This window comes from Anabrus simplex, chromosome 3, assembly GCF_040414725.1.
Source record: "Anabrus simplex isolate iqAnaSimp1 chromosome 3, ASM4041472v1, whole genome shotgun sequence".
NCBI classification, from domain to species: Eukaryota; Metazoa; Arthropoda; class Insecta; order Orthoptera; family Tettigoniidae; genus Anabrus; species Anabrus simplex.
Window position 1 is genome coordinate 131,806,775 of NC_090267.1, and position 27,119 is coordinate 131,833,893.

A 27,119-nucleotide genomic window follows, 5' to 3' on the forward strand; every position below is an offset into this window, starting at 1 on the left:
GATAACATGTTTTCATAACAAATACGTAAATAACATGGTCAATAACCTCTGTCAACTTGTTAGAAACCAAGGCCAAGTAAACGATCGCTTAATTTTAATACTACTCTACACCAAAATTAAGTAAGAATGTGATACACGACAAGATATGGCACTGATTTGAGAGGTTAACTTATATCTTCTTACGTATGGTTAAATTCTGGAGAGGCTATTCCCATGTAAATTTATAGCAAGAATGTTATCATTTCTCTACTGGCGCTTGGAATATGTTTTCATGATATGTAAGTTAGGTTAGGTGACGCTGTTTGAAGAGGAAACTGGAATGTTTGCCTCAGAGGCCTCTGGAGTGATACCATAATTTTTTTCAGAATGAAATTAAGTACTTGCACGTAGTACCAGATATCGAAAAATAACAAACTAGTAAGCTGTAGTGGATATAATCTGCGCAAAATGCAAGTTTTGAACAAACTAATTGCAGTTTCATATCGATTTTAATGTGTGTGGGTTTTCCCCGACCTTTACAATAAAAATAAGATATAACAACAATCCGTTATAGCGAGTAAATTTTTTAATGTTATGAATTCTCGCTATAACGGACTTCTACTGTATTTGTCTGAACTGATGATGGTTCCAAGAGAATCAAAACTAGTCTTCATTTATTAAAAGTACACATTATATAGAAGTGTTGAATGGTGAAACATCCCTCGACTGATTCCTTTCATACAGCTCAGACCTTTGACGAACCTTTCCCATTCTCTAATAACTTTGTCTAGAATTAAGTTAAATGGAATAGGGGAGATGCAGTCACCATGATGAAGTCTGCATAATTATATTTCAAAAGGCTGAGAAATTTCCCCAAGGAATTTCATCTGAGAAGTCATATTCGTGAGAGTTTGCCGGATTAGTTTTCTGGTCTTCCTGTCCACTCTGAGTTCTACTAGAGTATAAAAAAATCTGTCTGTCCATAGAATAACAATTATTATTACTGTACTCTCTCTTTCCTGGGGTATTTATTGTTAACAATTACCGTATTTACTCGTGTATTAGACCCCCCCCCCCGGCTTTTCGAGACGAAAATGAAAAAAAAAAATATCTCGCCAATAAGACTACCCCAATGTAATTCGTCAGAGAACGACGATGATTTCGCTTGGAAGCGGGTACATGTCTTATTGAAGCTCTGATGACATCGCACAAATTTGTGAATAGTTCCGTCCGTACGACCTAAGCAATGAAAACGCGTCGAATCCATGTGGTACATCTATGTTTCGTACTTAAGAAATGTCCGCCTCTGTAGTGTAGGTCTACTGCAGCTCTGATGACGTCGCACAAATAGATGCATTGGCCTAGTTTCGTGTCCAACCTGCGCATTGCAAGCATGCATCAGTCATGCTATATGTCTGTGTTTTGTAGTCGATAATGTCCGCCAGCGTAATGGTTAGCACAATTAGTTGCTGTTTTCGGGGGTCTAACTTCGATTCCCAGTACCGTACTGCCAGTTTTACGAATAGCAGGAAGGTTGATATGCGGTAAAAGCGGTACACGTATCTCCCCTCCGCTGGGGGTGTGTCTAAAAAGAGCTGTACCACCTCGGGATGAGGAAAGGAGTTTACTTTAGTTGAGAAATATTTGCGATTGTTGCTATTTATACAGCAGGCGAGATCATTAACAAAGTGGTCATTTAATATCTCATAACTCGGGCCAATTTGGAGAGAAGTTTAAAAGGTGATGATTCAATTAAAAAGATTGTTTTACTCGCCAATACCTAATAAATAATAATAATTTTATGTCCCCACATACTTTAAACGATTTTTGGAGACGCCAAATAAAACATACTAGGGTATGCGTTAATAAAAAAAGAGAGGCAATGAACGTATGAAATTAAACATTATGATAATAAAACGCATTAATACCACACCTGTAGATATCCATAAATGCGGTATATTTTCCTGTTATTTACTTTTTCCGTCGAACTTTTGGCACTATCAGGGCGATAATATACCTAACCTAAACAATGTGGTCTGTATTATCTCATGGACAGCTGTTTACGCAAATCCTGATGTGATAAATGTAGAGAACAAGCCTGAAATGTACTTAAAAATACGGGTCTGTATTTCAACAGCCTCAGTTTTTCCAGTTACTATGTATTACATTCGGAAGTACAACTCGTAACATACGCTAGTTATCAGCTGATGGTTTGGCATGCCTTTTACTGCACGGCTCTATTCGGAAGGAATGGCTTCTGCTACATATACACCAAGTGGCAATATCAGAGACCATCTGGCAATAGATTTACACTGTTTAGACTCTATAGTCGGGAATAAAATTATTTTTAAAAGATTCAAAAATACGGGACCTCGAATGATCTTGATTGTAGTGCATGGCTCAAAGAGAATGAAGCATGGCTGACGCGACTGATGAGAGATAGCAGTGAAAATGACTTCACTTAGAATGCCGGCATGCCGGTAGCAAGGCAGGGAGGTTGGTGGCACAAGGCGATAATTCAATTGAAAGCAGTGATCAGGTTTACTGTGTGGTAGGCCTACTGCTGAACTGACAATATTTCATATTTAATTATATGATAACACGATACCCTTATCCCTTTCTTCTACGGGATTGAGTATGAAGTTAGACGAATCTTCGTAGCAAGTTTTTACGGCCGCATGCCCTTCCTTACGTCAACCGCACCAGAGGAATGAGATGTAATGAATGACATGATACGAGTAACTAAAACGGACTTTTATATGTACCATAGATCTAAAAGTTTTGCTCACCATTTATTGTCTTTCTATGTTTAGAAATACTGTCTTCCGACGAAAATAGCCAGTATAACTTAAATACATTCTAAGTTTGTTTAATAATAGTATAGAATGTTTACAGGTATAATTTATAACTCTTTATAACCTAGAAGTCATGTGTTCGCTGCATGAAATTTTGAGGTTATCGCATATTGGACCCCCCTTTACTATTTTTGGCTGTAAAAGTGAGGGGAAAAAGGGTCTAATACGCAAGTAAATACGGTATTACAATAATAATAACATTCAGAACTGTAGATAGCCGATTTTAAATTGTCAGGTCAGGTACATCAAACACAAAAGAAATTCAGTTTAAACCATCAAAGCAATTGAGGATTCTTATGGAAACCTGGCCACGAAAGAAGAAGACATCAGAGAGGTTCTGAGGAATCATTTTCATCACCCATTGAACAGGGCAGAAGCAGATCAGAGAACAAAAGAACCAGCTGTTGAAACCTGCACAGAGGAACCTTCCATTACATGGGCAGAAACAGAAGCAGCCGTTAAGAAGATCCTGCAAGGGAAATCCCCAGGAATCGATGAAGTCAGCACGAACACGATTGAAGCAGCAGGAGTCCAAGGTTTACAGTGGCTACACAGAGTGGTCAATGCAGTTTGGAAGGATGACAAGATACCTACTGATTGGAGCAAGGGTGTCATTATCCCGCTGTTCAAGAAAGGAAATAGCCGAAAATGCTCCAACTACCAGAGAATAACACTCCTTTCTCATGGGCTTAAGATTCTTGAGAAAATCTTAGAGAACAGATTCCGAGTCATCTTAGAGCCACAGTATGAAGAGGAACAGTATGGCTTCAGGCCTAACAGGTCCACAACAGCCCTAATCTTCAGTGTCCGTACGTTAATGGAAAAGAATTGGGAAAAAGGCAAAGATCTGTTTATGGTTTTCCTTGACATTGAGAAGGCATATGACAACATTGCAAGAGAGAAGATATGGAAATGCCTCAGAAAAAGGAATGGGCCAGAGGGACTGGTAAGGAAAGTTCAGATGCTGTATGAGAACTGTACCAGCTGTGTGCGATTGGTTGACAGACATTCATCCTGGTTCAAGACCAAAAGTGGAGTCCAGCAAGGCAGTGCACTATCCCCATTACTGTTTATCACCATCATGGATGACATAATGAAGAACATCAAGAAAACCTCTGGTGAACTAAATGCAATGGCCTTCGCTGATGATGTTATGATCTGGGGAGAAACTGAGGAACAAGTACAGTCGAGATTCAATGAATGGAAGGTTATGTTCCAGGAGTTCAATCTCAAGATAAGCGAACTCAAAACAGTAGTGATGGCAATAAACAGAGAGGGAAGACCAGAGGTGGCAAATAAGAGTGCAGAAGAGCTCTCACTTTTACCAGCAAGTACGAACACTCCTCTGGGATGCCAAAGTACTAACAAAATCTAAGCTGGTGATGTTCAATCAGTATTTCATACCAATCTTAACCTAGGGTATTGAAACCCGCAACCTCACTAAGAAAGACTCATCAAGGTTGCAGGCATCCGAGATGAAGTTCCTGAGGTCCGCAATTCAAAACACCAAACTGGACAAATTAAGGAATGATGTGGTTAGGAAGGAAGCTGGGAATGGTACATCATTGTTAGATCGGGTCAGCATGTCCAAACTGAGGTGGTTTGGGCATGTAATGAGGATGGAGCCAACAAGGACAGCATATGTTAAATTGGAGACATGTGACAGGGAAACTGGTGGTGGGAAGACCAGGAATCCACTGGACGGACATCATAAAGATGGACATTGCAGATCGAGGAAGAACACTGGAGGACGTCATTAACAGAATGGAAGAGGCTTGCTCACAGTACCCAGGAAACTGGAACTGTAAAATGATGATGATATAGCTGATTTTTAGGACGATTATTATTATTATTATTATTATTATTATTATTACTATTATTAGCATGTCGTCAATTTAATATGGTATTTATTCAGTGAACAATTATTACAGTAATAACATTTAGAACTGTACATTGCTTATTTTTAGGATTATTATTGTTACTGTTTGTCTCCCTCGTACTTAGTGAACTGTGATTACAGTAATAAAATTATAATAACACTTTTACAGACTACAATTTACAGGTAAAATTTTAGCGACACTTGTGCCACTTTTGCAGTAACAAATAAATTACAATAACATTTTTACAGACTACTATTTACTGGTAAAATTGTACAGTGACACTTGTGCCATTTTTACAGTAAGACTGACTGCAGAGAATAGCCCACTCAAATAAGGAAATGTAAAGTTTAAAATAAAACTCAAAAATTTGTTTTTATGACAGATAAAACATGAAATTTTATTAATGTTATTGTATGTATTCATTTATTGACGTCTTTCAATTTTTAATTGTGTGGTTAACTGAACCTTTATGTACAGTCAAAATTCATTTGATATTTCTCAATAATTTTAGGAATTACTGTTTATTATGGTGGAAAGGTATGAAAATAATAATGGCAAATGTTAGTTCTAATGCTATTTCTCTTCACACTAAAGTACTTATTTAGGTTATTAACAGTTTATATAAGGTGTAATACAGCGACAACTTTATTGCTGCAGGCCATGTAAACATGCAACAAAAAAGGTATAAAAGTATCTGTAGACAAAAAGTGCGTGGCTCAATTTGAATAAAATTTGGTATGCAAAGCCAATACTGTACACCCTTTCAAACTGCTATATCAATCGTTTAAAATTTCAAGTGGTTTCATACGAAGCTGATGATAAAATACGTTGCGTGTTTACGACGCTCTTGCGAGCAGGCGACAGGGGAGTTTCCTGTCGCTTGGAGCCGCGTGCATACAGGAATGCATTATGATGAAACACGCCGCCCATAGCATTCAATCTCTGCGTTACCCTCACTTGTAAGGGAAATATTTTAGAACAGCAATCTGTGTTCAGACAGGTGATTTTTAATAATGTCGCTTACTCACCGGGAATGTTATAAACGGTATTGCAAGAAGAAAAAAGGACGATGAGGATTTTTTTTTGCTAGGGGCTTTACATCGCACCGACACAGATAGGTCTTATGGCGACGATGGGATAGGAAGGGCCTAGGAGTTGGAAGGAAGCGGCCGTGGCCTTAATTAAGGTACAGCCCCAGCATTTGCCTGGTATGAAAATGGGAAACCACGGAAAACCATCTTCAGGGCTGCCGATAGTGGGATTCGAACCTACTATCTCCCGGATGCAAGCTATAGCCGTGCGCCTCTACGCGCACGGCCAACTCGCCCGGTGATGAGGATTTTAAAAGAAAAGAAAGGGAAAGGCATGCAAGGAGAAGGAAGATGACATGTCCAGTTACGCGTATGCCGCCAAGAGGTACGAGAATCGGTGAAGAAACACAGAGCTCGGAAGAAACTTCAGGACTTGTCAACAATTACTTCCTGTTCTACAAATCTCAGAAGCAGAATGAACAATTTTTTTTCTTTTTCTTTTTTCATTTTTTAATACTGAATTTTGTATTTCTGATTAAGCTTTCGTTCAAACTTTATTAAGCGTTGAATGTTCAGTTTTTTAAAAATATTTTAGTTCATTTTACATTCACTGTTATTAGTGTCAAATGTGTAACAATTCATAAAAATACTCCACTTTATTAAGTAGGCCACATGTCAGTATTATTGTTTTGATTGGGAGGAAGGAAGTTTGTAGTTTTACATGGCCGATAATCTCACGATCATAAGCCACAGGACATCATTCTTTACGTGAAATCCAAACCACCAGGCGTGACTTTCACATCGAAAATCACAAATGCCTTAACTGGGACTCTGACCCAGTTTGTCTCGATGGTTGCAAGCAGTTTGGCTGCTGTGTCATCTCGCACCTTCTTCGTTATTATTTATTGCAATATTAAATATACATTTTATCATTCAGTGATTGTACTTGATGCGGAGTTTAAGATTTAGTAGCCCTTCATGCCATGTTGCCATAGCACTGATTCGCGTGTGTAATCTCGCGACGCTGTCAAGTAAATACACGATGACCGCTTTTAACTATATTACACAGACATTACGCAACTTATACATTCCCCCTCCCCCTGCAAAATGTACCTTTATCCCTCTTGTAAACAATATCTTAACATTACCAATAAAAGTTACCAGAACCAGCAGAATTTAGAAAAAACACAAAGGTATGAGAAATTAAAAATCTGTCCCATGTTAACACCGATTGCTACATTTAAAATTTTATAAAATGCATGCATTAGGTTTCCAACAATGAAATTTGTGGAGGTTATTAAGTATCATCTGGAAGTTATTACGTATAAATCTCAATTTGTACAGATGGTAAGTTTCATATTGTGGCTACTCCAACCACTACTCTTATACCTTCATCTCCTTCACACAATATACTTAACATTTGTTTGAGCGCCAGTTGCTTTTCAAAATAAAAACAACAAAATTTGGTAGAGCATACCTCTTATATCAATTATCTCACGGCGTGAGGTGATAACTCACATATCTGGCAATATACAGGGATATGGATCAGGACAATATTAAATTACTGTTACATTTCCACAATTGAGGATTGTACATGGAACTGGAATCACTTATTATAATTAAAATAAAACTGAGTTTATGACTATAACTTACGTCACAATGAACAAGCAATGACGTCTTTTAATTTAACAAAAAAAAAAAAAAAAAAAAAAATATATATATAGTGAGATTTGCGGTAATATTAAAAAGAAAATTTAATCTAAACAAAAAAAAGCTATTGGCATGAACTTGAAGCGAGATGTGATATCGCCGCTGATTACATGCTTCTTCATGTTATGAATGCATAACATGTCTGATGCTTTAATTACCTGATGTCTGTATACACCACTGTTGAACTTGAAATTCTTGGGAAAACCTATGAGCTGAAGTCGGGAGCCGTCTGCTGTTATCTTCTTATATAACAAGGAGTTGGCCTACATACCATGTACGTGTGTAGGGAGCTCCAATGTAATTATGTCCACTCAATATATTATAAGAAATTGGAAAATATTATTGAAACATCTTGTGAAGTCCATCCTCACAAGAAGATGATGTTTCTTTACCAGCATAGTACCTGTCTCTGCTCGGATACAACCACCACTTGTAGACCTCGATTATTACAAGACTTCTTCAAACACAACTCTTAGCTCTTACCATCACTCTAAGACCACTTCTTCCATTTTATACACCTTCCATTTTATACATCTGACTGATACATATGATCTGATACCTCTCACCACCGTTGCATCGATTTTTATAACCTCGCGATAACGACTCATCTCCCTACTCTCTGTTCATCCCTTCCACCTCAACATACAGTAGCTGGCGAATACAGACACTTGGTCGCAATCACATGCCCACGCACTGATGTCATCAGTCATGTGTCGTATAAGCGTACCTAAGCGGATTACAATTGACTATGCTGCATGAGTCACCGAAAAACCTACTTGCACATAACATTCTCAGTTAAACATAGCCTCGATTGCAAAATACTCTGCCAACACATCTGGCTAGAGTTACAAGCCAAAGAATGACTATATCAAACCAACAAATCTCACTTACTAATATACAGCATAATTACAAACATATTCACTTAACCTATGATTAAACACAATAATATGCATGATACCTAATTATTACAGTCTAATGATGAGAAACAGAATATAAAATCTAATGAATCGGGTTAATAATAATAATAATAATAATTACAGAATGGAATCTGTAACCCTGTTGTACGGTTACAATATATATGTAGGATGCTAAAAGGTTTGTTTTTTCCACCTATTCAATACATATAAATTTTATAAATTAGGAATTTATTATTGATTCCGTATCGATCTCGGCGCTGCAACTGGAAAACTTTCAGCTTGATGCCTATAAAACCTCATTTGGCTATGAAATATTTCCCTACCCCCGGTGATTTTAACTAAAATAAACTGCTCTACATATTTCTGAAATGTCAATGCTAAATCCTTCTTCCAACCTCTAAAACATCAGGACGCACTTGGTACTGAAATTTTTTTATCCTTGCACACCAGCTGCTCTTGTGTAATTATGTATATAATTGTAATTCTCAACTATTCAATTAGATAATGTAATTACTATATAGTTACCAACTATTGACATTAGTTTTTATTACAAACATTTACGCTGATGTTATAATGTAAATATTTTATAACTTTATCTCAACTGTTCAATTGAACAATGTAAATACTGTATAGTTACCAACCTTTGACATTAATTTTTGGTTACAAACATTGACGCCGAACACTACACCTTTTCTCCCTTAATTGTTATAATGTAAATATTTTTAAACTTTTTTTCCTATGATTGCGTCAACTGTTTCTCCAGAGCACCACTGCCGAACTCTACTATGTTAATTTTAGGCATTGATGCTGACTTTTCATCTATAAACCTATATGTTCAACCATCACTTTTGTACAACTATTTCCCATACTTAATTTTTGTATTTGTATTAATTTGTACATGTCAACTACTAACCAGTTACCTGATTTTTTACCTTGAGGTGATATTTTGACTGATGATGCCCTCAATGAAGGGCGAAACATGTCTCAAGTGGAATCAATAATAAATTCCTAATTTATAAAATTTATATGTATTGAATAGGTGGAAAAAACAAACCTTTTAGCATCCTACATTCAGTATCTTCAATACGGATAACAATGATTTTTATCACTTACAATATATATGTTAAAAAAGAAATTGTAAGTAACTGGAAGTGACCATAACAAATTTTTGCAAAATTATAAAAAATTTGTTTCCTGGGGCACATCAGTGCTGAAATTCAACAAAACCTGAAATATATGCTGCCTTTATACATGGCTGCAGTGAGAATTGATGGTAGAATGAGTTCTTGGTTCAGGGTAATTACAGGGGTTAGACATGGCTGTAATCTTTCACCTTTGTTGTTCGCAAGTTTACATGCAGTTAGATGGAAATGTAGTAAACATTCTGGCCTATGCAGACGACTTGGTCTTAATGGTAAATTGTGCAAAAAGCCTGCAGTCTAATATCTTGGAACTTGAAAATAGGTGCAATGAGTATGGTACGAAAATCAGCCTTTATAGGACTAGAGTGATATCAGTAGGTAAGATATCCAAGAGAATTGAATGCCAGATTGGTGATACAAAGCTGGAACAAGTACATAATTTCAATTATTTAGGATGTATGTTCTCCCAGAATGGTAATATAATGAGAATGAATCAAGGTACAGTAAAGCTAATGTAGTGAGCTCGCAATTGCAATCAACAATGCTCTGTAAAAAAGATATCAGCTCCCGGACGAAACTATCTTTACATTGGTCTGTTTTCAGACCAACTTTGCTTCACGGGAGCGAAAGCTGGGTTGATTAGGATATCTTACTTCTAAGTTAGAATTAACAGACATGAAAGTAGCGAGAATGATTGCTGGTAAAAACAGGTGGGAACAGTGGTAGGAGGGTATTCGGAATGAGGAGATAAAGGCAATGAACTAGATGGATGAAGTTGTACGCACAAACCGGCTTCTTTGTCGGTGGGGTCATGTGAGGCGAATGGAGAAGGATAGGTTACCTAGGAGAATAATGGATTGTTATGGAGGGTAAGAGTAGAGGGAGACAAAGGCAATGATGGTTGGACTCAGTTTCCAATGATATAAAGATTATATATATATAGAAATAAATGTGGCCACAGCCCTAGTCGCAAACAGAGGATTGTGGCAATGTTTAGTAAATTCACAGAGGCTTGCAGACTGAACGCTGAAAGGCATTACGATCTACAATGATGATGTATGTATGATTATACATGAATATATACTTCAGAATAGTCTTAGCAGTATTTACATCAAATTACTTTCTTCCTAAATTCACCCTCGGCCATAACACATCACCTCCCACGAAGGGTTAATGTCCAAAAAGCAGTCATGAAGACAATAGCATTTCCAAGAGTGAGACTGAAATGAAAAAGCAGCATACTGAAGCAAAGTACACAAATTTTAAAGTTGGATATAATATTGAAGTACTGTATCATAATTACATATTTCATCCTTGTAGAGGTGTCGTCAATGATTTCTTGATGAAACTACACAACTTAATACTGACCAACTGTTTGACGAGATGTCTATCTGATTGGTCCAGACAGACCTGGTTAGTAGTTACACTCCATTTGCCTATATAATCAGGAGTGCATAGTGAAGAGCTTACCTGGCACACACCCTACCATCTCAACAATGCAAACATTTTTTACTATTCACTAATAAATTTTGCTAATTTTTGAGGAAATAGTGAGCTGAAGATGAGTGATTTCAATGACAATAGTTTATATTTCTTGACTGTTTATTGTGCCGCAATTGGTGATCCCATCTGTATTGAATTCTGGGAGTGTTACATAAAATCAGCTTCATGGTCCGTATCGCACTTCAATAGATTCACAATTAAGTATTTATTTTCCACCTAGTCGATACAATGATTGCTTAAGGCAATTTTTAATGGTCAAAAGTGGTACATGTTTCGTATATTATCAACATCTTCAGCCACATAACACTGTTTAAATGAAAAATATATAAAATTGACAAAGTAATGCTTTAGAGGAAGTGTCCTTACAATTTAAACAGTGTTACGTGGCTGAAGATGTTGATAATATACGAAACATGTATCACTTTTGACCATTAAAAATTGCCTTAAGCAATCATTGTATCGACTAGGTGGAAAATAAATACTTAATTGTGAATCTGGGAGTGTAGCGCTATTTTATAAGGTTGTGGCAGTGGCTGTTGACACGAGTGGCGTGGAAAATGTTGCACAACTTATATTTTCTGGCAAAAGTAGATATATTTCTAAGGGCAGATTGGTGGGTCCCTAGCCTTAGCAATAAACACATCAATCTCCTACAAGTACTGTAATAAACAGTAAGATTTACATAAATTTACATTTTGAAATAATATACTGTAATTTATAGTCAGGTTCTCTACAATATAGTTTTACCATTTCAAGGGCATATGGGAACCAAGGTGAGAGAGTAGTTAACTTGTTAAGTAAAGAATATTTTTCCTAATGTTCCCCATTTCAAGGCGAGAGCATTATAAAAATAAACCATCATATTTTGAATCACATCAAATCTCTTCCAATAGGATGATTTACTGTATGTTGCACTGACAGAGATAGGTTCTCATTCTTCTTGTTTCTTATTAATCTTTAGATCACATTTAATCTTTCATAGAAGAGGAATAGCGCCATATGTGTACGAAGTTCACGCTCACATTCCACACTGACGCCCACATTTCACCATATATTCTGTATAACAAAAGGTCAACGAACATAAGAAACAATCCCCCAGCCAAGCGGTATTTTATGATAGAACTGGACTGTAGCTACACAATTGACAATAATGCTCATCATTCCCCATTGTTTTCTCATTTCAGAATTTTAATCAAGACCGTAAAAACAATGCACAATGTTTTTAAAAAAAATGAATGTGTCAACACTGATCTTTTCCATCAATCATGTTTTTTATCCACATACTTCAAAAATGTTAGGATGTCTTTATTCCAAGCATACTAGCTCTGAAAATAACCCATAAAGGGTTAAAACATGTCGTAGCCAACATAGATTTTATGTGTACATTCAATTTAAAAAGTGATTTGAATCAACATTGTTCTGAACCGGTGACCAAATATATTATTTTAAAGAACTGTATTAAAAAACAATGTCTTACAGCAACGATGAGATAGAAAACTGCTAGCATTGGGCCGAGCCATGATCAAACTTGCCAACCTGGGCTCAGAAGGCCACATCTCAGCTACTCGGTCCAGCATATCTTGACTTAAAAAAATAATATATAAGTAATAATAATAATAACGTAAATGTTTCCACCTTTTCAATACTACAATATATTCACAAAATTACAAAATTATACGGTACTAGTTTCGACCCATCTAGGGGTCATCATCAGCCGTATTGGAGCAAAGATCATTTGTGGCGAAATCCTAAGACAATATTATTTTAAAGAATAACAAGTGAAATGAGATGTTATGGTAATAGTTAATAATACAAGGAATATACATACTAAGAGGTTTTTAACAAAGAATAAAGTATAAATGGGGTGTTGTAAAAATTATAATCATGGAAATCAGTAAGTTCTTGTATTGAAATGAAATATGGCTTAGGAAGAGGGCTTAAGGTGGGGCTGAAGGGTGCGGGAGAAAGTGTAATTGTCTTGGAAAAGTACCTTTGATTAAATTTAGGATTGAGTTTAGGTTGGCTGCATTATTGTTTCTGAGGAAAGTGATAAATAGATCGAAGATTATGTTGGGTTTCTCTGAGATTTCATTGAGATTGTGACTGGCATTAAAGTATTGATCTAGGTGTATGTAGTAATTTTCCATTATGTTCAGTAAAGGGCCCTTGTTTGCTAATACGAGGATGTCCATGTCTTGTTCAATATTGGTGAAATTATGGTTATAATCTTGCATGTGTTGGCCGATGGCTGAAAACTTGTATTTTATTGCGTTAGTGTGCTCGTGGTATCTGATAATGAAGTTTCTCCCGGTTTGCCCGATGTAGGTTTTTTTACAGGTGGTACATTTGATCCTATAAACTCCTGATTTTAAAAAACTGCTGGTCTTGTTGATGTGTGAAGTATTGTATAAAACATTCATGTTCTTATTGTTGGTTTTGAAGGCTATTTTAACGCCTTGTTTCTTAAAGATGTTGGTTAACTTGTAGATATCATTGTTGAACGTGAAGGTGGAAAATGTTAGAGGTTTGGTTATTTCTTTTTTGAGGGTAGTTTTTGGGCGATGTTTGTGTTTATTGATTATCCTTTCTATAAAATGATTGCTGAAGCCGTTGAATTTTGCGATTCTGCGGATTGTGTTGAGTTCGTTTTTTAGATCTTTATTGGAGATAGGTATGCTGAAGGCTCGGTGAACTAGGCTGTTGTATGTGGCTCGTTTGTGGGACTGGCGTTAAAATAGCCTTCAAAACCAAAAATAAGAACATGAATGTTTTATACAATACTTCACACATCAACAAGACCAGCAGTTTTTTGAAATCAGGAGTTTATAGGATCAAATGTACCACCTGTAAAAAAACCTACATCGGGCAAACCGGGAGAAACTTCATTATCAGATACCACGAGCACACTAACGCAATAAAATACAACAAGTTTTCAGCCATCGGCCAACACATGCAAGATTATAACCATAATTTCACCAATATTGAACAAGACATGGACATCCTCGTATTAGCAAACAAGGGCCCTTTACTGAACATAATGGAAAATTACTACATACACCTAGACCAATACTTTAATGCCAGTCACAATCTCAATGAAATCTCAGAGAAACCCAACATACTCTTCGATCTATTTATCACTTTCCTCAGAAACAATAATGCAGCCAACCTAAACTCAATCCTAAATTTAATCAAAGGTACTTTTCCAAGACAATTACACTTTCTCCCGCACCCTTCAGCCCCACCTTAAGCCCTCTTCCTAAGCCATATTTCATTTCAATACAAGAACTTACTGATTTCCATGATTATAATTTTTACAACACCCCATTTATACTTTATTCTTTGTTAAAAACCTCTTAGTATGTATATTCCTTGTATTATTAACTATTACCATAACATCTCATTTCACTTGTTATTCTTTAAAATAATATTGTCTTAGGATTTCGCCACAAATGATCTTTGCTCCAATACGGCTGATGATGACCCCTAGATGGGTCGAAACTAGTACCGTATAATTTTGTAATTTTGTGAATATATTGTAGTATTGAAAAGGTGGAAACATTTACGTTATTATTATTATTACTTATATATTATTCTCAGTTCAATACGGACCAAAAACATGAAATTCATAACCATCAATTAAAAAAATAAACTATTCTAAAAATAAATAAAAAACATTGTTAGACTTGTAAAATGAACACACTCACCTTCTTCTCTGTCAGTAAAGCCAAGGGAATCAAGGAACTGTCGTGAACTATTACCATCCCAAATATGAATTTTCTTCTCTTGCAGTTCTTTTGCATTTGTTGAACCTCGGATAAACCACAGCAGCTCTTCCACAACACCACGCCAAAACACTCTCTTTGTTGTTAATAAGGGAAAAACACCTAAAACACAAATAATGATAAATTTACCTCGAATAATTTCAATTTAGAAAATGTGAAGTTGCCCACGGCATATTTATGTTCATTCCATTCTTATCATACACTGCCCTACAATAAAAAAAATTGAAGTACCCAGAAGAAATGGTCCAATGTCAATGTAACTTTATACATGTACACACTATCGGCGGGCATGTAAATGATTAGAATTTCAATTCTCTGTAACGGCCACCAGGGTGCATAAGTGTTCTTCGTGTTTAGTGTTGTTATCCAGCCTGGTAGGACATATAAGGGGGGCGAATATCACCAGAAGTTGAGTGATCACTGTGAAGGACATGGAGAGGCCATGGTAGTCGTGTGAGACAGCGTTATCAGCACCAGGCAGAGTTTGAAAAGGGTCTCATTGTGGGTCTCCATTTGGCTGGCTGGTTGAATAATGCAATATCCAGATTTGTGGGACATTTGAATGTGACAGTGCTCTGATGTTGGACTGCATGAAAACATAAGGGCAAGCATACTGTACTTGCCGTCAAGATTCCGGTCGACCATGACTGACCACCACAAGGGAGGATCATCTTATTGTGCACCAAGCACATCGTAACCCCTTCACATCTGTGCCTGCCATCCGGGAACAAGTAATGGACTTCCTGCAACATTCTGTGTCATCCCACATCATTGGTTGGAGACTAACAGCAGCCGGACTAGGGAATTACCGTCCCATGCATAGGTTTTTGTTAAGACCATACAAACAGCTGCGTTTGGAGTGATGAAGTGACCAAGCATGGACTGCTGTTGAATGGCATCACAGTGTGTTCAGCAATGAATCACGGTTCTGTACTACCCCAGATGACTATCTTCTGCAAGTATGGCGGCAACCTGGGGAGAGGACCTTTCTTCCAATGATTTGGAGAGGCAAAGAGGTGTTACTCCTGGCGTCATGGTGTGGGAAGCCATCGCGTATGACTTCAGGTCACGACTGATAGTGATTGAGGGAACTCTGATGGCACAACAGAACATCACAGACATCCTCCGTTCTCATGTGTTACCTCTTATGTGATATTATCGTGGTGGTACCATTTTTTAAGAGGACAATCTTCATCCACACACAGCACGGGTGTCCATGAACTGTCTGCGTAATGCTGAGGTAGTTTCACAATGAAGTATTTATTTATTTTCCACCTAGTCGATACAATGATTGCCTAAGGCAATTTTTATTGGTCAAAAGTGGTACATGTTTCGTATATTATCAACATCTTCAGCCACATAACACAGTTTAGATGAAAAATATAAAATTGACAAAGTAATGCTTCCTCTAAAGCATTACTTTGTCAATTTTATATTTTTCATCTAAACTGTGTTATGTGGCTGAAGATGTTGATAATATACGAAACATGTACCACTTTTGACCAATAAAAATTGCCTTAGGCAATCATTGTATCGACTAGGTGGAAAATAAATAAATACTTCATTGTGAATCTATTGAAGTGCGATACGGACCATGAAGCTGATTTTATGTAATGCTGAGGTAGTCTCGTGGCCAGCAAGATCCCCTGATCTGTCCCTGATAGAATATGTGTGGGACCACCTGGAAAGTCAATTCCGTCCCAGTGCCAGTATTCAGGATATCAAGGACCAGTTACAACAGCTTGCCTCAGGAGAGGATACAACGGCTTTATGACACCTTTTCCAACTTTTTTTTTTTTTTTTTTTTTTTTTTTTGCTATTTGCTTTACGTCGCAACGACACAGATAGGTTTTATAGCGACGATGGGATGGGAAAGATTTAGGAATGGGAAGGAAGCGGCCATGGCCTTTATTAAGGTATAGCCCCAGCATTTGCCCGGTGTGAAAATGGGAAACCACGGAAAACCATCTTCAGGGCTGCCGACAGTGGGGTTCGAACCCACAATCTCCCAATTACTGGATACTGGCCGCATTTAAGCGACTGCAGTTATCGAGCTCAGTCCCAACCAAACCAGTGCATGCATCCAGGCCAGAGGGGGGTACAACGTCAAACTGATAAGTGGAATCGTACTGCCAAGTTCTTTTGTAAATTTGACTCGATTTTGTAATCACTAAAATAACATCACATATCCTCTCAACACGTGAAATTTCATTTCGTTTCCTTCTGCCCTTCTGTGTGCTTCAATTTTTTTTACACCAATATTTTTAAATTATACCTTACACATATCCAACATTCTGATTATTTTTGAATGATGAAATAACGAAATCACAAATAAAAATAGCAGTACTGCAGGATGGTATTCTTATCAGTGATGAAACACAATTTAAAGGTAACAATAGCAAATTTCCTAGCACACATATTTTGGGTGACAAAATGTTGAAAGAGATCCTACACGAGAATGGGTAACTAGTTTCAACCTATTAAGAGAATGGACTATTTTAAATGAATGAATGAATACCCTTCCCTCCCAGTCACGGACGACCACCAACTGAGGAGAAAGTATTTGTTTATTGTAATCCAAATTATTACATGGAGTTAGTTTTGGTAGTACTACAAAACACCCAATAAATATTACACAACCTTAGCCATCTGAGGCATTTCTTAGATCTTAACCATGTTATAGAGTCCAAAATAACTCCTCTTTAATATTCATACAGACAATTAAAAGAATACAGAATATACCCCCCCCCCCCCAAATCAAAGATGACCACCAACCATGGGAGAGACCACCCGCCCATTGCAATCACATGCAACCAGTATTCCAGTATTGTTAGTTTTCGAAAATACCAAACATTTTACCACATATGAATGACGACAAAGAACAGACTTGCTCCCTGTCACAGATGACCATCAACCGGGTGAGAGAACATTTACCCACTTCAATCTTTGCATCACATGCAACTAGTATTGTTAGTTTTAGAAAATAAAATGGACTATTCCCTAAAAAGTGAACAAGTGAAGATAGACATAGGTCTGTCATAATAATTTCCTTTATTGCAATCCATGCTATATACACTGACTGAGCAAATGTCATGGGATAGCTGAGCACTGATGCGCAGGTGTATTGTCTGCGCACCACACGCCCCCTGTGCCAGCGGCAGTTGTACAGGAGACCTTGTGAGCAGTGGCTGTGCATGTGACAGGTGTAACATGGAACGTCGTCGTGAGCTGACACCGTTCGAAGGGGTATGGTGGTCTGTGCCCGACGGATGGGAAGTGCGATTTCGGAAGTGGTGCGGGAATTCGGCTTCACACAATCAACCGTGTCCAGGGTGTATCGTGAATGCGGGTGTCACCGTCCACAACAGACGAATGACCGGCCATCCAGCCACCCTCGATGACCGTGACATCCGAGACGGATTGTCCATAGTGACAGACGGGCAACCGTGCAACAAGTCACGGCTCATTTCAACACAGGCCATGCTAGACACGTCTCCCAGCGGACAATCCGTAGGAACATGGGTTCTATGGGGTATGGGAGCCGGCGCCGCACACGGGTCCCACTGTTAACCCAACGTCATCGGGCACAACGACGCGCATTTCTCTCCAGTCACCAAGGATGGACACTGTAACAATGCATAACGTGATATGGTCGGACAAATCACGACTTCAACTGCACCAAGCCAATGGGAGGCACAGTGTATGGCGCAGACCACATGAAGCGATGGATCCCGCCTGCCTCGAAGGTGTGGTCCAGGGCGCTGGTGTCTCTGTTAGGGTCTGGGGTGCATTTTCCTGGTATGGAATGGGCCCCCTAGTTGTTCTGAAAGAGACTTTGAATGGTACGCAGTATGTTGAGCTGCTCGGAGACTATCTCCAACCATTTTTGGCCTTCCAGCAAAAAGACGGTTCTGCGGTGTTTCAAGATGATAACGCGCCGCCACGTCGCCCGGGAATGGTTCCAGGAACATGCAGCGGAGGTCCAACGACTCCCAGGAGCCCCGATATGAACCCTAACGAGCATATCTGGGATGTCCTGGAACACTGGCTCCGTGCCATGGATCCTGCACCCACGAACAGACCAGCATTGGCAGCCGCTCTCCAAACGATTTGGTGTCAGCTGCGTCCAGGGACTAGTCGACTCACTTCCACGGTGTTTCACTGCAGTTCACAGGGCCAGAGGAGGCCCCACATGCTATTAGGTGACTATCCCATGAAATTTGCTAAGTCAGTGTATACTGGTATAGAATTCCTAGAACAGAAAATCATCTGACAATTTCAACATTGCCAAGGGACACTTATTACTCCCGCAACTTTTAGTGATTCCAGGTGTTACGGGGGGTGAGGAGTAAGGAGGGAGCTCTCCCAGTTCTGGTAATACTGCCAACTGAATGGAAATGAAATCAGAATTGAATCGATAATATGATCGATAGATATGAATTTTTAAAACGTTCATTATCTTAAGCCAACAACTGTGTCACACACACATTATATAACGTTTCTCGGTGTGAATCTTGTTCCTAGGACGAATTCTATAGTTTGGCTTTGATGTGTAAACAACAACAGTACTAGTACGTAAAGTGTACACCAGATGTCTCACGGCGATGCATAAGCGATTCATAGTTTGTGTTTCAAACGTTGCCAATACGAATCTCAAAGATAACAGGTCTACCGATTCAGCACTAGGGAGCCCAGGTATCACTAAAAGTTGCGCGAATAATACACAATTCTTTCATCTCCAAAACTACAGACAGACATACATACATTGCAGAATAGATAAAAATCAGTAAAAAAATGAACTGATTCTGGAAACACTAAGTGAGGAAGGCTTCGAACTTGTAAACAACTCAGAACTAACAACATACTTCGCACACAACGGCACCAGTTCTACCGAGCTCGATAGCTGCAGTCGCTTAAGGGACACTGGGACTGAAATTTCTAATTCCTGTAAAAATTAAGATATCACCTTAATATTTGGTTGGCTCAAGGTATATTCTACTATGGATATCTGTACTAAATTTGATCAGTGTAGCTTTACTAGTTTCATAGATATATTTATATATATATAATATATTTATATGCAAATTATTCAAATATTCTAAATGTTAAGCATATCAAAGCGATCCAGATAACACATTTTTTAAGTAATGATCTAGTACCATATTCTTATATAAATGAAACTGTGCATCGTTTTTGAGAATGTATTATTTACTATGGAGATAGGACTTTTTCCCCTGTTGAGGTTTATTTTTTGTAAAATTATTGACATTTTAAGTTTCGAAATTATTTTACAGGCAAACCAGAATTTCAATCATAATGGAACATTCATGTGAATTTTCAAGGTAATAGCATCATATCTGTAATGGGTATCACATTTTATACATCTGAAAATGTGAAACTGAGAAAATAGCATTTTTCTTTTTTTGCTAGGGGCTTTACGTCGCACCGACACAGATAGGTCTTATGGCGACGATGGGATAGGAAAGGCCTAGGAGTTGGAAGGAAGCGGCAGTGGCCTTAATTAAGGTACAGCCCCAGCATTTGCCTGGTGTGAAAATGGGAAACCACGGAAAACCATCTTCAGGGCTGCCGATAGTGGGATTCGAACCTACTATCTCCCGGATGCAAGCTCACAGCCGCGCGCCTCTACGCGCACGGCCAACTCGCCCGGTAGCATTTTTCTAAAGTCATGCATATTTTTTAATATTGTCAGTTGACTTAGGCCTACTCATTAGAACTATCCTCGAGCATAATTCACACTCTCCGTCTTCCGTTTTTCAGCCTCTTTCTTCATTTTTGTGACCTTAACCTTTCGTAGAGTTGATTTTTCCTTCTCAGACGACGATCGCTGTATTTCATACTTTCTGCGAGCATCAGCCTAAGGACTGATTTTTCTGTCACATGAGAGACTGAAGTTCTTTTAATATCAGACTTCAAGTGTATTGTTGCAATGCACCCTTTATTGAACTCTGCCACAGCACTGCATACACCAATTTCAAGTCTCTTTCTTGATACAAAATTTCCTTTGGACAGTTTCTCCAGATGCTAGAATGTAGACTTTCGTTCTGATTCTGCGTGGCACCACGGACACATTGGGATAGTACTTCATCAGAGGCCAGCCTCTGATACACAGGCATAATCTTACACACTAATGGCTCAGAAAGTTCTACCGACATTTTATCATGACTCTGAGGTTCTGCTATGCTTTTGTTATAGAAGCACCAATCATCTAAGCCTTGGGGGCATTTCTTATGTTGTGGCTTACTGTTGGTGGATATGTAATAGTAGAGTGTGGCAGAGATAGCATTTTTCATGTTTGCAACATTAAGTGTAATTTGTACAATATAATTCCTATAATAGTTGGTAAGCTTGGTAATTGTAGCATTAGTAAGATCATCTGAACGGCCACCTAACTGCACACCCTTCACTTTCCAAGTTTGTAGCATCTGTCCCAAACCTTTTCCCATTCTCTTAGCAATGTGGCTTACACACTCCTCCTTCAGTACTGTGTTGGTGCCATACACCACATTTCAAAATTATGTGATGAAAAACGCATAAATGCGTGTGCAGATAATGTTCGGTGAGAATCAAAGAGGAAGGGGCATTTAAATGGCTGTGCAGCAGGCATTTAAATGTCCTACTGTGCCCTTAAAAATGGCGGAACGTGGAAAATTATATCGCTAATTTATCCGCAATGGTCAGGGATAGAGCATTATGTGAAAATCGAAAAATCGAAATATTTGATAAAATATGCCTAAAACTCAGTCCCAGTGTCCCTTAAGTGCGGCCAGTATCCAGTATTCGGGAGATAGTAGGTTCGAACCCCACTGTCGGCAGCCCTGAAAATGGTTTCCCGTGGTTTCCCATTTTCACACCAGGCAAATGCTGGGGCTGTACCTTAATAAGGCCACAGCTGCTTCCTTCCCACTCCTAGCCCTTCCCTGTCCCATCGTCGCCATAAGACCTATCTGTGTCGGTGCGACGTAAAGCAACTAGCTAGTAGCACCAGTTCAATTGATTTAGTATTTTATAGAGGAAAACATGTTCGAAAATTGGCCCAAGAAGGTTTATGGTCGTCTTTTGCAGCATCAATCAGAAAACATATTCCCATTGAAACTACATTTGAAACAGAAAATATGCAGACAAAATACAAGACTAAGACCACCACCGACAGACCATCAAGAAAAATTGATATAAATATGCTCAAACGAAACGAGATGCAAATAGAAACTTCAATGCAGCTCATAGATGAGGGCAACACAAGTGGAGCTTTAGAACAAATCAATAACATATTTCACCAAGCTCTCATTCCACCAACACAACCTAGAGCTCAGCCCTGGTTTAATGAAAAATGTTATAAATGCGTACAGCAACACTACAGGCGTTATACGTAGCCAAAACGACAGGATGAGATGAAGATCTTAAAATCTATGCAACTAAGAGGAGAAATTACAAGCAACTATTGAAAGGAATGAAAACTGCAATCATGGAAGAAGTGAACAGATTTGCAGGAGCAGCAAAGAAAGACCCATTCACTGCCCTGAGGAAACGAAATGTAACACAAGCCGCAGATATACTGATGAAAGAATGGGAGGAACACTTCAAGAAAATACTGAATCGATAGAACATTAATTATGTAGCTGTGTGCAGAGGCATAACTGAGGAATGGGTTCAAAATCCACTACCGATAACACCAGAAGAGATCACAGATGTCATCACAAAAGCGAAAAGTAGGAAAGGCCCTGGACCAGATAATATATGCATGGAAATCTTAAAAGACTCACTGAAAATACTACTTCCTTTATGGACCAATCTCTTCAACAAATGCCTGCAATCAGGGACAATACCAGAAAGCTGGAGAACTGCAAAGATTAAAATGCTGTACAAAGGTAAAGGGGAAACAAATGGCACAAATTCATACAGAGGAATAGCACTAGAGAATAACATCTTCAAAATCTATACTAAAATATTAACGAAGAGACTTGAACAGGAAGTAGACCCAAAAATACCAGATTGCCTATTTGGGTTCAGGAAAGGTAGAAACACAACACAAGCTGTAAAATTTCTTCTGGACGAGATATCAGCACTAAGAATGCCCAAGGGAAAATACTATGCAGTCTTCATTGATTATAAAAAAGCTTTTGATCTTATAGACAGAAAACAACTATTGCAAAACATCGAAGACATGACTGGAAAGACACACTACATTAGTAAAATAATAGAAGACATCTTGACATACGACATTGTAGTAGATGATGGAATAACAACATCTAACAAAATCAGTCAGACAAATGGCGTACTAAAAAAGGACCTCATCAGTCCAACACTGTTTAATATAGCCACAGCGAATATCACCAATATCCTTCGATATACACTGGAGACGACCCTCCTGATGTACGCCGACGATATGGTCATAACGGGCCCCAACAAACAGGAATTACAGACGACATTAAAAGCCCTGGCAAAATGGGCACTGGAGAATGGTTTCGAGATAAACATGAAGAAATCAGCTCAGGTGACATTCAGGAAAAAGGGAACAGCATCACCAAAGGACACGCTATTATTGAACAGCGAAGAGATGGAAGTGGTTAATAAATTCAATTACCTAGGCATCACCCTGCAGACAATGGGTCGATCATTCAGCTACCATGTAGAAGAAAGACAACAACAGCTATTAAAAAATATGTGGACTCAAGAACCTCCACCACTTATCGCTGAATACAGCTATGACGCTTTTCGACGCCAAAATAACACCAATAAAAACATATGGGAAAATCTAACGTACAAGAACCTCAAGAGAATTGAAAATGTGAAAGCAAGGTACATAAAGCACTGCATGCGAATAGGAAAGTATGCACCATCGAGACTTGCCTATGAATTAGCAAGGGAGACCCTCTTCATAGACGACATCAGATGTAAGCTCAACCTGCCATCTACTGACACTTACCAGGCACTTCTAGCTGCTATAAAAAGAAACGAATGGACATAGACTTGGAATTTTACAGTACTGATGCAATGCAAGACAGATCATGGACAAATGCTAACGAAGAACAAAGACACACAATCACAAGACTAGCCATTCATGGCTACCACCACAAGTTGTGTAGCAATAAGAAATTCCATCTACCAAACAAGAATTGCATATGTTCACTCTGTGGAAAGTGCTGCAAAAAATAGCATACTGTGTTGTGTTTAAAAAGGACCAAAAGCATCACGCAAATTAGCAAAGAATAATGACAAAATTTGATGGAATCATATGTATATTGTATACGACTTTTCGGGCGCTTTTCCTATTAATAAATTTAATTTTGGGCTGTCATCCAGGTGGCAGATTCCCATCAGTTGTTTAGCTAGACTTTTCTTAAATGACTTTGAAGAATTTGGAAATTGGTTAATTATTCCAATCCCTAATTCCCCTTCCTACAAACAAGTATTTACGCCAATTTGTCCTCTTGAACGTGAACTTTATATTCATATTGTGATCTTTCCTATTTTTTAAAAGACCACTCAAACTTATTGTATGGTATCAAAAAGGGAAACTACGGGAAACCATATTCAGGGCTGTCGACAGTGGAGGGTTTTAAACTACTGTGCATTTTATGCCCTTATTTCTACCCTAATCTGTTATTCTACTACCCACATAACAGTACTCGTCTATACTTTGTGGTGTGAGCTCATGAACCATGGACATCAGCTGAGTGGCTTAGTAACTGGTCCTGAGAGTCTGGATACTAGTTGCTTTGGAATAGAAGTGGGCATGTCGGACATATTCTGAATCATGGCCTTCCCTGTGCTCAGGCAGCTAGATCTATACAATTCAACTCCTACAGAATGCACATAAAGGAAAGGGCAACAACCACCATCAAAGCGATATATAGAATTAAAGACCTCCAAAAAATTTCTTTAAAAACAGCAATAGAGCTATTTCATGCAGCAATAAGCCAAATTGCCACATATGGCATCAAAATTATTTGGGAAAAGTTATCTGTGGCTGACCTTAGGGCTCTAGAGAAACTAAAAGTTAGATTCCTAAAGCGAGTATTAGGTGTGCCTACGAACACAAAGTCCAGATTAGTGTACGAACTTTGTAAAGAGCCATTCTATATCGAGGATCTAAGAATCAATCTTGTTCTGCCATTCACACGACAAAGCACAAAGATAATTGAAGAGAGAAGAATGAAACGAGCCCATATCAAGCTCAAATTCTATGCCACCAACGCCACGCTAGAGCGAAAATGGACAGAAGCGAACTACGAACAGTGACATGTAGTTACAAGGATGGCAGTCCATGGCTTCCTCCATAAGCTATGTGCGACTAAGCGATTCCATGAGGTGAACGACGTGTGTGTGTGTGCGCTCTCTATGTGAAGAAGTGTGTGATCACTACCACATACCTAAGTGCAAAAAACGAACAATCAACGAATATAGTAAAGACAATTAACTATTAAACTCTTTGCACATTTGTGCACATTTCACTTATTATTAATAATATGATGTATCCTCAAGACAGCCAGGACTTGTTCAGTTAGTTTCTGAGGGAAGTGTAAGTGGGAAGAACGGTAGGGGTGCACCAAGGCATGAATATGACAAACAGATTATAGTAGATGTAGTAGTTACGTGGAAATGAAAAGGTAAGCACACGATAGGATGGCATCAAATCAGTCTATGGACTGATGACTCGAACAACACACCTCAAAATCTAATTAGATCTATGAACCTAAATACTTTCATCAGAGACCTTCATTGAAATGGAAACATATTAACTCCAAAATAAAATATAAAAGGGTGGTAAACTAAAAACCAAATCATCCAAACTATACGTACCATTTCGAAGGGAATATCTCATTTGCGCTCCAAAGAGGGAGAGAGTACCGACTCCAGTCCTGTCGTCCCTCTTAACTCCACAAGTTATAATGCGCTGAATTTGTTCAAGGTACTGATATTCTTCATGTCTGGTAGATGCATGTTCGGCGAGATGTTGAACGGAGTTGGTGTCGTGCACATCTGTCACAGTTTTGTCCCTGTCCTCAGCCAGTATCTTATTTACATCCACTTGTTCGACACCAACACTTCCGTTGACCATCACGTTCGTTATATCATTCAATTGTGAAGTCCTATTTAATTCAATTTTCATTTCTCCTTCATGATACCGGTTCTCGTTATTTTCTGCTTTGGCGTTAAAACTTAATTTTTGCACTCTCACATCTTGTCGAAAATTCACACCAATTGTCGGAGTTGTGACGGATAAATTCTCTGTTTCCATGTTTACAAATTTTGCGCCTACAACCTATATTTTCTTTCCAAACTAATAAAGTCTACCGGTACTCGCCGATAGAGACAATTCGGTTTGTGTACGAAGCGAACAATTTGGCGCCAAAAAAAAAATATGCGGGACGCAGAAGCACGACCTATTGATAATAAACAACCTTATTATATTTTTGAAGAAACAAAAACGATTTTCCTTAGATCTGTTGAAATTAAAAAGTGTTAGACCTGAATTATTTTTGACTGCATCTGAATTGTTACAGTAGTTTTAAAAAAAATCGCTGAACAACTGAGTAACTATATATTCAAGAGGCGCGAAAATGAAATGAAATTACACCTGGCAACAGAACCTCCAAATATTCTGTTGCTCGGTTTTTCACAAAATAAAGGACGTGATACGGTAATTTAAATTACTCCAAACAAGTAAACGCTGGGAGCCTGGTATTATATCAAAGTGCAGAGTGGTTTTGAAAAGTATTCCCATTGCAATACGCATACTTTACTTCAGAAGATTCAATTTTAGGTCTAACTACGACTTTCTAGAGCTAGAAAATTGACGGTTGATCACAAGAGTATTTCACAATCGGGCACTTTCATTAATACAGCAACAACGTTTTTCATTCGTAACATTCCCCTCTCCCAGCACATCTAGTGTATGTACCATTTTCACAGAATCTAACTGAAATAAAGGTCTGCACACTAAAGTAACACCAGTTAGAAGTCGTTAGTGAATATTCAAGAAAAATCTAAAAATGGCAATTCAATTCCATTTTTCACATTTTGTTACATTGTGAAGAATGAAACACATTAATAGCTCTATAACTATATATTTTTCTTCCAAGATGACTGCATGTTTAATTATTTTAATAACATTGCTCATTACCAATGTACGCACGGCTCAAAAACTGCCAGGCTGATTATCAATAAAATGGGCAGGAGAAATACTGGGGGTGGGGGGGAAATTTACAATAAAGAACTATCCAAACCAAGTGTTAGAAGAATACTATTTCAAACCAAGCTAACATACCCATCATCCAAGCCCATATTCAGTCTCA

General features: G+C 38.2%; 1 protein-coding gene across 2 annotated transcripts in view; it reads right to left on the reverse strand.

Annotated features, from left to right (window-relative positions):
* Ts (Thymidylate synthase) overlaps positions 1–27,084 on the reverse strand; it is a 77,090-nt gene extending 50,006 nt beyond the window's left edge. Inside the window, exons 1-2 of one of the 2 annotated variants that reach the window (XM_067142702.2) lie at positions 25,624–27,082; positions 14,722–14,901 (exon numbers count right to left, since the gene is read on the reverse strand). In XM_067142702.2, coding sequence (XP_066998803.2) covers positions 14,722–14,901; positions 25,624–26,062 — 619 coding nt within the window. In that variant the 5' untranslated portion in view covers positions 26,063–27,082. Of the gene's footprint in view, positions 1–14,721; positions 14,902–25,623 lie in introns of both variants that reach the window. The other variant, XM_067142703.2, reaches the window with a different exon arrangement.
* Positions 27,085–27,119: the final 35 nt, after the last annotated feature.